This window comes from Nothobranchius furzeri, chromosome 8 (assembly GCF_043380555.1).
Source record: "Nothobranchius furzeri strain GRZ-AD chromosome 8, NfurGRZ-RIMD1, whole genome shotgun sequence".
Taxonomy (NCBI): Eukaryota; Metazoa; Chordata; class Actinopteri; order Cyprinodontiformes; family Nothobranchiidae; genus Nothobranchius; species Nothobranchius furzeri.
In genome coordinates this window covers 65345755-65359110 of record NC_091748.1, presented here as the reverse complement: position 1 = coordinate 65359110, position 13356 = coordinate 65345755, and the positions used below count along the sequence as shown (strand labels likewise).

General features: G+C 45.3%; 1 protein-coding gene across 1 annotated transcript; it reads right to left on the bottom strand.

Annotated features, from left to right (window-relative positions):
• Positions 1-2347: 2347 nt before the first annotated feature.
• On the bottom strand, positions 2348-10557 carry LOC107392813 (transmembrane protein 79). Its single transcript, XM_015970831.3, has 5 exons — positions 10394-10557; positions 6164-6486; positions 5296-5856; positions 4561-4774; positions 2348-2800 (listed from the first exon to the last, which is right to left on the bottom strand). Exons 2-5 carry the CDS (start codon positions 6435-6437, stop codon positions 2545-2547), a joined length of 1305 nt encoding a protein of 434 aa, XP_015826317.3. The 5' UTR covers positions 6438-6486; positions 10394-10557; the 3' UTR covers positions 2348-2544.
• Between the last annotated feature and the right edge of the window lie 2799 nt (positions 10558-13356).

The window sequence follows — 13356 nt, the reverse complement described above, 5'->3', positions numbered from 1 at the left end:
TCTATCTATCTATCTATCTATCTATCTATCTATCTATCTATCTATCTATCTATCTATCTATCTATCATCTTTTTTTCTGGTAAAATATCATGGAAATGTTAATAAAGCCGTTTTTGGACTAGGCTGAAAAAGAGAAAGCCATTTAGAAAAGCCAGGCCAACGCAGACTCTAGCCTGCATTATACCTAATGACCAGAAGGGGTCAACACATGTCGCTGAAGATTTGGGCCCTCTTCTACTCAAGTAGGTCCTTCTTCTCCTTCTAGGTTTGTCTTGTACCAAGCATGGTCATGTTTAGTCTGTTTCTCACGTATTCTTGCATACTTAAAGTCAATTTTAGGTTTAAAAATTATAAGGATATTGGTCACTGATTCCGTTCATAACCTTTATGGACAGGATATTTAGGTGCGTGCAGCCAAGGTGTGGAGGGCATTCGCTTTGGTGGCCTGAGGATCAGGTCTGCTTTTTGCAGATGATGTGGTCCTGTTGGCTTCATCAGAACATGATCTTCAGCTTTCGCTGGAGCGGTTCGCAGCCGAGTGTGAAGCAGCTGGGATGAGAATCAGCTCCTCTAAGTCTGAGACCATGGTCTTGATTCGGAAAAGGGTAGAATGCCTTCTCCGGTTCAGGGATGAGGTCCTGCCCCAAATGGAGGAGTTTAAGTATCTCGGGGTCTTGTTCACGAGTGAGGGAAAACTGGAGCGTGAGATCGATAGGCGGATTGGTGCTGCATCTGTAGTGATGCGGGCGTTGTACTGGTCTGTCGTGGTGAAGAGAGAGCTGAGTCAGAAGGCGAAGCTCTCGATTTACCAGCTGATCTATGTTCCTACCCTCACCTATGGTCATGAGCTTTGGGTAGTGACCGAAAGAACGAGATTGCGGATACAAGCGGCCAAAATGAGTTTTCTCCACAGGCTGGCTGGGCTTTCCCTTAGAGATAGGGTGAGAAGCTCAGTCATCCGCGAGGGGCTCAGAGTAGACCCGCTGCTCCTCCAAATCGAGAGGAGCCAGTTGAGGTGGCTCGGGCATCTGGTCAGGATGCCTCCTGGACGCCTCCCTGGTGAGGTTTTCCGGGCACGTCCAACCGGGAGGAGACCTAAAGGTAGACCCAGGACACGTTGGAGGGACTATGTCTCTCACCTTGTCAGGGAATGCCTTGGGATTCCCCCGGAGGAGCTAGCCCAAGCGGCTGGGGAGAGGGAAGTCTGGGCCCCTCGCCTTAGTTTACTGCCCCCGCGACCCGACTCCGGATAAGCGGATGAAAATGGATGGATGGAAAGATATTGGTGTGCAGAGTCATGAAATATTTCTACAAAAGTTCTATATGTCATCAACAGTATGCAAAGCCAATTGCCTCATTGTATGATAAAATTAGATTGCCTACAATACATTTTAATTTCCAATATTTGACCAGCCAATCCTCTTTTGAATCTCTGAAAATCTATTTCTATGCATTCACAAACATTTGAAGGTGCCTTCACTAAACAGAACGTGCAGGGGTACCCATAGAAGTCTTGAACAGAAATCCTTTTTACTGAAAAGTTAAGGTTTGAGTGACATAAACAATTTCACAGCATCAGCAGTTTGGCCCTTCTGGTTTAGCTGCTCTCACATGTGTTGTCTTAACAAATATTTATATTAAAACAAACCAAGTTGTGTACCCTGGCCATGACTCAGAAGCTCTGAGGACATTTGAACTTGTTGCAGTATAACTGTAGATCTGTATTTACTTTAAATAACCAGTAAATCTTTAGAGTGAGTTCTTGTCACTTCAGATCTATTTTAATTTGAAGATAATTTAATTAGCCACGTTGCACATTCAGGCACAACGATGAAAACTGAAAACGGGTGCTGTGTTCCCACATTTAAGATTCTTTTACAGACATTAAGTAGAGCAAAAAAATCTCAGCAGTCTGAAAATTTGTATTTTTGACTTGATGAGCATCTTTAGTCGGTGAACTGTCTCTAATTACTGTAATCTAGATCGCTCATCAATCTCTCATCAACTGGGAGTTCAAACAAAATTACAAGTGCTCCTTGTTCTGTTTTAGTTTTGGCCTTTTTTTGGTGCCACAGAGCCACAAGACACACACACACACACACACACACACACACACACACACACACACACACAAACGATTATGAACAACTTTTATTTTGTATTCATCATTTACAAAAGTTTCAGGACTGTCAAAAATGGTTACGATTGACAAGTGCTGCTTCTGTTTGGTTTTGTCAGATTTAAAACAAACACAAACATATTTAGCCGAGCTTTGAAGTAGATAAATATAGGTACTGGAACAGCTTACAAAAACCAATGTTTTATGATTACAGCATTGTTCAAAGGCATCCACAGCCACTGGCAGGCTCTTGCATTTCAAATAATAAAGCACGAATCCACATGAAAACGGGCTGCACGCAGGAGGAGCAGCGAGTCAAGCTGTCACATAGCTGGAGGTTGTAGCGGCAACGGGTGTAGCTGTGCTGAACAGGCGACCACAGGAATGGCCTATTTTTAGAAAAGAAGAAAGCGCAGCTCTCCTTCTCACTGAGAGTCCAGGATGTCTGTGGGTACGATGTCTGGTTTGCCACTAGCGCTCTGTGATGTCTCCCCTGACCAGGAAGAGGGGGTGACCTGATTATAGTGGGCATCCTGGAAGCCAAAAAGGGGCTCTTTGAGACTGAGTGTGTACATGAGGAACAGATTGAGAGCAATCGTGGCGAGGAGCGGGAAGACGGTCAGACCAGAGCCAAATCCTCTCCAGGAGGTGCACATGTTCAGGCTGAGCCAGTAAACGAGTCTGTGAAGGATCCAAAAACACCCAGCAGGAAATTAGAGCAAGTTCAAACATTAAAGATGAACACTCAAAAGCTCCCTGGTGGATTTTTTTATTCAAACAGGATCATTTTCATTACTGTCCTGCCAGACCTAACTGCCTAAAACACATAATCTGACTTAACCCTAACCCACATCATGTAGGCCTTTGCAGAACTGAGTGACATCACACTTAACTCATTCACTGCCATTGATGACTAAAGTCGTCATTTACATTTTTTTTTTACTGTGGGGGCATCGGAACGAGCCCCCGCACCGTGAGAACAAACATCTCAGTTCTAAAGCCGATCGTCATCCGCATACATCATACGTCACGTGATCAGCAAGCAGAATATCCATGTGTTAGGAGATCGTTTTGGGCCGCTGCTGTAAAAAAAAGTGAGGCGCGAACCGGAAAAGCTTCTGCCGATCACAATTCAACAACGGATTATGAAAGAACGGATAACGCTCGAAACGTGCAGATTCTTCCTGATGCAAGAGGTGAGTCTCGCTTTGTTTTGGTTATTTTGGCGTCAACATCATCCTAACGGTCTCTGACTCTTATTAAACAAGTGAAAACGCTGAAAAACGCTGGCAGCGAAGGGCTTTACTGGTCAGGAAATGGCTGGCAGTGAATGAGTTAATAAACAAAGGATGATCTCAGTTTGAGACCCTGGCATGATAGGTGGAGGGCAATTATATGTTAGGCCGTTTAAAGAGCAAGTCACCCCCTACAAGAAACTTACTTCACTCCCACTTCATGTTTGAAAAATGCAACAAATGCTGTTGCTTGGCAGACCGAGAGGGAGGAGCCGCTAACAAATACACACACAGGCTCACAATGGCATTATGACATCATAATGTACCAGATTACATCATAGCATACCTCTTAGCCAATAGCGGTGGCAGATTTAAATTCAAATACAGTGCAGAATTTTTCCCTGACGACGGCGCAACACTGACAGTTTTAGGCAGAATATTTGAATTTTAACCAAGATGCACTGAAATGCCAAATTATTGACTACACGTGTCTGCAGCATGATTAGACACTCCTTTATATAGTTTATCAGCAAAAAAAAAAGTGATTTGGGGGTGACTTGCTCTTTAAGTAAGAATTTCCTCAAAACCGCAGTAAAAATGACAGAAATCAAACAGTTTTTATCACATCCTTGCTTAGCTGACATGTCAATTTACAGTTTTAGCCTTTTTTCTCCAACACTTTTTTTAAAAGCACCACAGTGCATAGTTCGTTTCCTGTCCTGAACACAAACTGCACCGCCACTGCCCATCCAGAATGAAACAGCAGGACAGCATCAGAAGCGTGTTTACATGCAGCTACTGACACAAGTTAACTAAGCTGTTCAAGAGTTCTCAGTGCAATGGTAACCTGATCAAATCAGCTACCTCAGGTAGTTTCCAAACCACACATCATGGTTTCCATACTCGTGTAGTTTTGAGATCTTCCTGTTTGGTGGCTCTGATTCAGGTTTAACAAACAGGATGGAAAAAGAAAATCTAAACCAGCTGATCAAAGAAAAGGGCGGGGTTTATTTTTAGTCTTCTGCTGCTTTAGACCAAAATACTGCAGATGTTCATGGTGCTTATGGGGTTAATGGATTCTAGGATGATTTGTTATCACTGTTGGGTGAAAAATACAGAAAATGAATGATAAAATGTGGTGTTTTGGAGACTAGGCGGTACCATGCGTTACTGTGGAACCCTCCTCTGATCCACTTTGACTCTCACCTGCCGAAGATGAACATGACAACCAGGATAGGCACCAACTTCAGCTGGTCTTGAGGCAGTAAAGCAGCCATAACCATAAGGTTGAGAATGTAGAGCAGTAATTGTTCCAAGGATGATGTGACAAACAGCTGCTGAGGAGTCCGTCTTCTAAGAAAAGGCTCCTCCTGGTTGAAGGAACCGGTGCAGAACTGGCACACTGCATCTACGAGAATCGCTGTAAGGAGCACAAAAGCAACAAATCAGTTAGCATCCTGGATCTGGACCATCTTTCTAAAAGCAGCAGCCACCTAGTTTATCATCAGCAGCCTTTTGGTTTTACGTTTTCATTTGAATACAGAAGCTACCAGCAGAATGGCCCACATGCAAATCATCCCCCGTCTTCTGCTTGATAAACAGATGAGAGGAAAATCCTCTGAGTTGGATTTGGTTTGACTGTTTTTACCACCTGCCCTCTCATTTGGAGTCGCCCAGGTTGGGAGGTGATTAAAACGGCTGAGATAATTAGGCCACTGCCTGACACGGCCCATCTCTTTTTCTAGTTTCCATTTAAAGTGAAATTATGAGTCTCTACCGAGGCCCGGGGAGCTGTCTGCTGCTCTGAGGTTTAAAGTGCATTAAATTAAAGGGGACGCCAAAACATTCCAAGACCAGGCAGCCAGACAAACCAAATCCTTTCCTAATCTTTTTATTTTGTTTGAGGTTGTGTTTGCAAAGGTGCGGTTGTTTGAAGCGTACCGAGTACGATGGGGAGCGCAGCCACTGCACAGCAGCAGAAGGTGAAGATGATTCGGCTGGTTATGTCAGGGCAGTCTGGGGGTCTGATGGGGACGTAGAAATAGAATGCATAGAGGAGCCCAGCTGCACAGAGCAGAGAGGCTAGAACTGAGAGGAATGCAGGAACTCGGCCACTCTGACAGCATTTACTCTTGCAGCAGCGACGGCAGCATCTCCCCTGATCCGATACCCCCTCTGTAGCTCCACAAGTCTCTGCTGGGCCTTCTGAGCTCCACACAGCCAGCTCCACGCTCTCTGGTGGCGGGCCTATCAGAGGCCGGCCCTCGTCCACCGTACTCTCAAGATTGGTGCATTCTGGGCTCCATCTCGGTGTGTCTGTGCCGTTGGGAATATCGCTCTGAGAGGCAGGCGTTGGAAGGCTGATGCAGTTTTCCGTGGTTGTGTCCAAAGTGTGTGCTGTGACGATTGGACTGGAAAGAGTCTGATCCAGCTCCTCTTCCCCCATCTGATCTGCTTCAAGCTGTTCTGGGAGGTTGGGCTGCTGGTGGCACGATGTAGAACCTGTTTGAATTACGAAACAAATTCATTACAAAGTTCAAATTTACAGAGACAAATCAGCTGCAGACTTCTTTTAGAGCCCAAAGTCTCAATAATCCGATTCACAAACAAATATGCTTTTAACAACAATAATCTGAAAACAATGTCTATATACTACAACAAAAAACTAAATAATGTCAAGTTTTTCCACAAATATCAGCAAATTATTATGAATGGACTCTATTTGAGTATTACCTATTTTGTTCAGGCTTCCATTCAAATCCAGCAGCTCCAACATTCAGACAGCATAAATACTGCAGTAATAACTCACTCATTGGCTGCTCTGTTGCTGGTGGCAGATGCAGAGAGTGCTGGGAGCCCGAGACAGAATGGGAGGACGAGTGCAGCTCCTCCACCGAGGACTCTGGACTGTCTGACACCGGCGCCAAGGAGATCTGAGTGTCCAGATCCAAGAAGGGGGAGAAGGAGAGCCTGGCTGGGTCGATGTCCTGGAGCTGGTTGATGATGTCACTAATGGACTCCTTCATGCTGTCGAGCTCCTTCACATTCTGCCGATTAGTGGCCTGAAGCTCTGAGTTGTTCATAATCACACAGCCTGAGAGGAGCTAGATGAGGAAACCAGGCTGACACTAGCTGAGAAAATATCAGATAGAAAATGTAAAATCACTGATAATACTCCTGACATCAGCATTTCATTTTTATATAATTTATAAAGCTCGACACAAACGCGGACTTTATTTTTCCAAGTGCATTTGAAACAACTTTCATGGACCAAAGTTCTGCACAGAAAAGAAAATGTGGAGTAATAATAACACAAGAAAAGGGACAAAGGGGCAAATTTAGGAAAACTCTTAAACTAAATCATAAGCCAAATTGTTGAAAAAATTGACAAAGGGACATTTTCTTATGTGGGGAGGAAGTCAGCTCCCCAGATTTGGTACCAAAAGGGAAAATGCACAATTACCTTTGAGCACCAGTCTTCACCTCACAACCAGTTTCACTCATTGGCAGACCAGAATGTTCCACTAGAAACACAAGGCTGAAGACAGCTAGATATGACAACCTCTGCAGGAACCACTGAACCCAAACTCAAGGAACTCAGTCTTGTCCTCATGAAATTGAGGACGTTATGAACAAACCTGGCTTAAACTTTTTAGAGGAAATTCAGGATTTGAGTGTCATCAGTATAATTGTGAAAGATGTCATAGTTTTTACATGTGGAACCAAGAGGGAGAATGTCTCGGCCGGGGAGAACAGAAGTGGGGCAAGAATGGAACCCTGAGGAACTCCACCAACAATTAAAGAAATGAAGGAAAACAAACAGGGCCAAGGCTAAAAAAGAAGCTCCCAAATGACTTCAATGGCACCCCCAAGGAGTGGGCAGGGGTGGCCATGGCCACCCCTAGAAAATTGCTGCCCCCCTGCCAGGGAAGACTAGTGTTAAATCATATAAATGTTCACTCAAACCATAAATTCATCTAATTTATTCATGACATAAATGTAAAACCCATTAAAAATTATACAATTAATGAGTAATGAAATAACCAGAATAAAAAAATTATTGTTTCTGCTGCTCATTTCAAAAATTTTACGTCTCCATAGTTTGTTTATTTATTTATTTTGTGAAGACAACAGCAGGTGAAATAAACTAAAAGAATACAATTCTAAAATAAATTTTGAAATAACCATCCATCCATGAAATTTATTTTTCTTAAATGTTTGTGTTTCTCAATTTTGAGTTAAGTGTTTTGGATACATAATGTTTTTCAATAAAATAGAATAAAGGAGCAATGCAAGGCATCGCCACAGACTAAACTCTCCCACAAGGACCAATTTGGTGTGCTACCCAAAAAATGACCCGTATGGCCACCCTTATCGAAATGTTGTGGGCAGTAGCGGTTTTAGGCACGGGCAGACAGGGCAGTTGCCCGGGGCGGCATTTTTTCATGACACAAAAGGGGCGCACAAGCGCTGAGTAAAAAAAAAAGAAAAAAGAAACCTGCGCCGCACCGAGGTTTTCTATTATCTGTCATATGACAGTGTCTGGATTGGAAACAGCAAGTTGGCGCCCCCTGCAGCTGCAGGCGCTCCGTGCACCGTGTGTGTGTATGGAGAACAGGAAGGGGAGGGGTGCGGCGGGAGAATTCACCTCTGGGTGGGTCCAAATGAAATGAGCTAGGGGCTGAATCAACTGTATCAGCATGGTTAAAGTCGATCACATCTTGATGTTCTTCCATATTTCATTCATAATATCATAAACACAGGCCTATCATTCTTTCAGGTGTTTCTGAATTGTGTGAAATGGCCAAATAAAAAAGGAAAAACAAAACGATTTTGTGTTCACCCCCCCCATCAAGGTCAAATTGTTTAGTCCTGACTAAAGGAAACTTATTGAGTCAAGAGCCAAACAGAAGAGATGAACATAAAAAGGCTAAAACCACCAGGTGCCCGATTCAGGAAAAAAAAAAGAAAAAAGAGGAGAAAGATAAAGGTATGTTCGCTCTCATGATGCATGTTTTCAATTTTTTGAACCAGTTAACTGGGATTTTAACGGTTAAATTTGGTCAACTAATTGCTAACAGAGCTAATAGGGCTGAAATATTGAAACGAATATTCAAATGGTTCGAAAAAATTCCTTGAATCGTTTTTAACTGATTCAAACTAGGATTTGTTAAATGCTCACTGCAGCCTGTGGCCTGCCTGAACAACAACAAACACATGTTGATCATGTTCACATAATAATAAATAAAACAACTCTACAAGCAGAAGAAAACTCCCCAGTCACCACTAACTATCCTGTTTATTTATTGCAGATGGCTCTACTGATTATTTTTTACATGATTTGTTCTGTAAAAGTTGGCATTTTTGGTAGTCTACAGTTTTTTTATGTCAGTTTAAATTACAATTTCAGAGGCAATTCTAAAATATTATGGATCATGATAAAGATCTATTGGAGATCTACCCCAACTTTTGGACTGCTCTGCCAGTCACTGTGGCTCAAGCTGAGAGGAGCTTTTCAAAACTTGATCAAGTCATACCTGAGGTCACCTATGTTTCAGGGGCGGCTCACTCACCTGGCTCTGATTAGTATCAATCACTCAGTAGGGGAGCAGATTTCATATGATGACATTATTGATGACTTTGCATCAAGGTTAGGTTTTAATTTTAGTTTGTGTTTTCTGTTCTAAGTGCAGTGCTGTAGTGATTATCTTTAGTTTGTTATGTGTTAAATATTTTTGCTATTTAGAATATTTATTATATATTATGTGCATATATTCTTAATATTTAGTTAGTTTAGTTGTTTTTGTATATTTGATTCTATATATTTTGATACAGTGTATAATGTATATTGCTTTACATTCTGACAACTTCATAGTAATTAATGTAAATATGTGCAACTTAGAAAAATGAATGTTCAATAGTCGTTCTAATAAAACATGCCTGTTTGTAGAAAACGTGTGTTCGTGCAGGTGGGGCGGTGTGGTGGTGGTGGGGGCGGTTGGGGGGGGGGGCGCTCAAAGGGGGCCTCGCCCGGGGAGTAATTCCATGTAGAACCGCCACTGGTTGTGGGGGCGTCCCTGAATGACTTAAACGGGCCTTTAACACAGAAATACTGAAAGTGGGATCAAGATAATCAACTATGCAAAAAAAGACTGCTGGGATCTAAAAGCATGGAGAAAGTCAAAGAGTAGGTGAGGAATTATGGCCCGTTTAAAACAGGCCGAAACAACTGCGTTAAATTACACATTTAATCCATGAAGATTTTTCTTGGGAGAAAACAGTAATATGTCAGTTTACCATCGTCTCAAACTGACTTATGGAGCTCTGGCAGGTAATTTCAAATCTCATCTAAGAGTATTACGGAAACTTTAGAGCCAAAAATCGACAGATTTCACAGCTAAATAGAATAAAAGTAAAACGTTGTTGGCATAAAATCCAATCGAATCACCAGGACGACAGTAAAACGGCACCAACCGGACTTTTGACGTTCTCATTGTGTTTCTACTACTTCACATCTGCAGATTGACTTTAGCCACTTTCTCTTGGACCTTTGTTGGCGCACATCCAACAAAGGCGCAGAGTCTGCACGCAAAAACTGTTCGGAGACGCTTTTTTTCTCCAAACAAACTCGGGCTTTACCATGTATAGAGCGCAATAAGGAGGCGTCTGAAGGGAATAAATCACGGTATGGTTATCGGAGCTGGCGCGGATGTGGAAAAACGCGTGAGGGAGCAATGCGCCGTTTTTACTCCCCGCAGAAAGAAATATCTGACCTCTCCATGCTGGGAGGAAAGACCTAAACAACAAACCTAAACAAAGACCTTCCACACCGCCCTTTTGTTTCGGGGTTGAGGATTTATTCCTCAAGTAAATAAACCAAACGGGACTCGCTTGAAGTCGTGCGTAAAATCCGCAGAAGTCATTCAGAAACCTTGAATTCATCAATGCGATTAGAAGCAGACCTGCTATGTTTACATTAAATATCCATCCGAGCATTTAGCTGAAAAAAACAACCCCTTTTTGGTTTAAATTAACTTACTTTAGTTGGAGATTGTAGATTATTTAGGAGAGTTTAAACCTCCGTCCTTCCCTCCCCCTCAGTTTGCTTTTTGTCTTCCACGATTCCGAACTTCTGAATCAAATTTCTGGACAGACGGAATACAAGGCTTTTCCTCCGCCCACACGCGGTTTTTTTCTCCTCCGGGGTACCATGTCAAAGACCATATGGAGCAAATAAAAGGAGAGGATCCACTGCAGCAGCAGCAGGGGGAGGGGGCTCTCAGTTTACCTTCATATCCAACATTACCAATCACATCCATCACAAACCCAAGCTCATGTAAACAGGACAGTAAACATTTACACTGACACTAAACTTCAGCTCAAATATCCACACAGGGTGAGTGTTTTTTTCTGCTGGGAAACTTAGGACTCCACACAACTCAGAAATCGAGTTTTTTTTTTTGGCATTTTCAGACATATTTTAAGAAGATTTCAATTATTATTTTGGATATTCTTATTTCTAAACTTCTCCCATTCAGGAGACTTTTCAGTTTGAGGTTGAACTGTCAGAACATTTGATTTCTGAGATCAGATGACTAAAGTTTTATTGTCAAAATTAAAACTCCTTGAACCGTCACCTTATCGTGGTGGAGGAGTTTGAGTGCCCTAATGATCCTAGGAGCTATGTTGTCTGGGGCACTTAGTGCCCCTGGTAGGGTCTCCCATGACAAATTGGTCTTAGGTGAAGGGTGAGACAAAGAACGGTTCGAAGGATCTTTCACTCCTCCTTGAACCGTCACCTTATCGTGGTGGAGGAGTTTGAGTGCCCTAATGATCCTAGGAGCTATGTTGTCTGGGGCACTTAGTGCCCTGGTAGGGTCTCCCATGACAAATTGGTCTTAGGTGAAGGGTGAGACAAAGAACGGTTCGAAGGATCTTTCATGGCGGTTAAAACGAAGAGTCGGAGTACCCGGCCCGGAGGGTTACCGGGGTCCCACCCTGGAGCCAGGCCTGGGGTTGGGGCCCGTGAGCGAGCGCCTGGTGGCCGGGCTTTCGCCCATGGGGCCCGGCCGGGCCCAGCCCGAACCGGATACATGGGCTCGTCCAACTGTGGACCCACCACCCGCAGGAGGAACATGAAGGGTCCGGTGCAATGTGAATCGGGTGGCAGACCACGGCGGGAGCCTTGGCGGTCCAATCCCCGGACAAGAAAACTAGTTTTTGGGACATGGAACGTCACCTCGCTGGCGGGGAAGGAGCCGGAGCTTGTGGCAGAGGTTGAGCGGTACCGGCTAGATATAGTCGGACTCACCTCGACACATTGCATTGGCTCTGGAACCCGAGACCTGGAGAGGGGTTGGACACTCTACTTTGCTGGAGTTGCTCCGGGTGAGAGGCGGAGGGCTGGGGTTGGCTTTTTGTTAGCCCCGAGACTCTCTGCCTGTGTGTTGGGGTTTACCCCGGGGGACAAGAGGGTAGCTTCCTTGCGCCTTCGGGTCGGGGAACGGGTCCTGACTGTTGTTTGTGCTTATGGGCCAAATATCAGTTCAGAGTACCCACCCTTTTTGGAGTCCCTGGGACGAGTGCTAGATAGTGCTCCATCAGGGGACTCCATTGTCCTGCTGGGGGACTTCAATGCTCATGTGGGCAATGACAGCTTGACCTGGAGGGGTGTGATTGGGAGGAACGGCCCACCTGATCAGAACTCGAGCGGTGTTTTGTTATTGGACTTCTGTGCAAGCCGCAGTTTGGCCATAACGAACACCATGTTCGAACATAAGGATGCCCACCGGTACACTTGGTACCAGGGCAGCCTAGGTCACAGGTCGATGATAGATTTTGTAGTCGTATCATCTGACCTGCGGCCGTATGTTTTGGACACCCGAGTGAAGAGAGGGGCGGAGCTGTCAACTGATCACCACCTGGTGGTGAGTTGGATCAGATGGCAAGGGAACATGCCGCGTAGACCTGGCAGACCCAAACGCATAGTGAGGGTCTGCTGGGAACGCCTGGCAGAAGAACCTGTCAAGACGGTCTTCAACTCCCACCTCCGGCAGAGCTTTGACCACGTCCCGAGAGCAGTGGGGGACATTGAGTCCGAGTGGGCCTTGTTCCACTCTGCGATTGTCGAGGCGGCTGTTGCTAGCTGTGGTCGTAAGGTGGCCGGTGCCAGTCGTGGTGGCAACCCCCGTACCCGCTGGTGGACACCAGAGGTTCGGGGAGCCGTCAGGCTGAAGAAGGAGGCCTACAGGGCGTGGCTGGTCTGTGGGTCTCCGGAGGCAGCAGACAGGTACCGGATAGCCAAGCGGGGTGCAGCAGTGGCAGTTGCCGAGGCAAAATCTCGGGCGTGGGAGGAGTTTGGTGAGGCCATGGAGAAAGACTATCGATCGGCTCCAAAGAGGTTCTGGCAAACTGTCCGGCGCCTCAGGAGAGGAAGGCAGCAACTCGCTCACACTGTTTACAGTGGGGATGGGGAGCTGCTGACGTCAACTGAGGCTATAGTCGGACGGTGGAAGGAATACTTTGAGGAGCTCCTCAATCCCACCAATGCGCATTCCGAGGAGGAACCAGAGCTGGGAGGCCTGGGGATGGACTGTCCGATCTCGGGGGCAGAAGTTGCTGAGGTAGTCAAACAACTACACAGTGGCGGAGCCCCGGGGGCGGATGAGGTTCGTCCTGGGTATCTCAAGGCTATGGATGTTGTAGGGCTTTCATGGTTGACACGTCTCTACAACATTGCGTGGTCATCGGGGGCAGTTCCTAGGGAGTGGCAGACCGGGGTGGTGGTCCCCATCTTTAAGAAGGGTGACCTGAGGGTGTGTTCCAACTATAGGGGGATCACACTCCTCAGCCTCCCTGGAAAGGTCTACTCCAGGGTACTGGAGAGGAGGGTCCGATCGATAGTTGAATCTCAGATAGAGGAGGAGCAATGTGGTTTTCGTCCTGGCCGTGGAACTGTGGACCAGCTCTATACCCTTGCAAGGGTGATGGAGGGGGCATGGG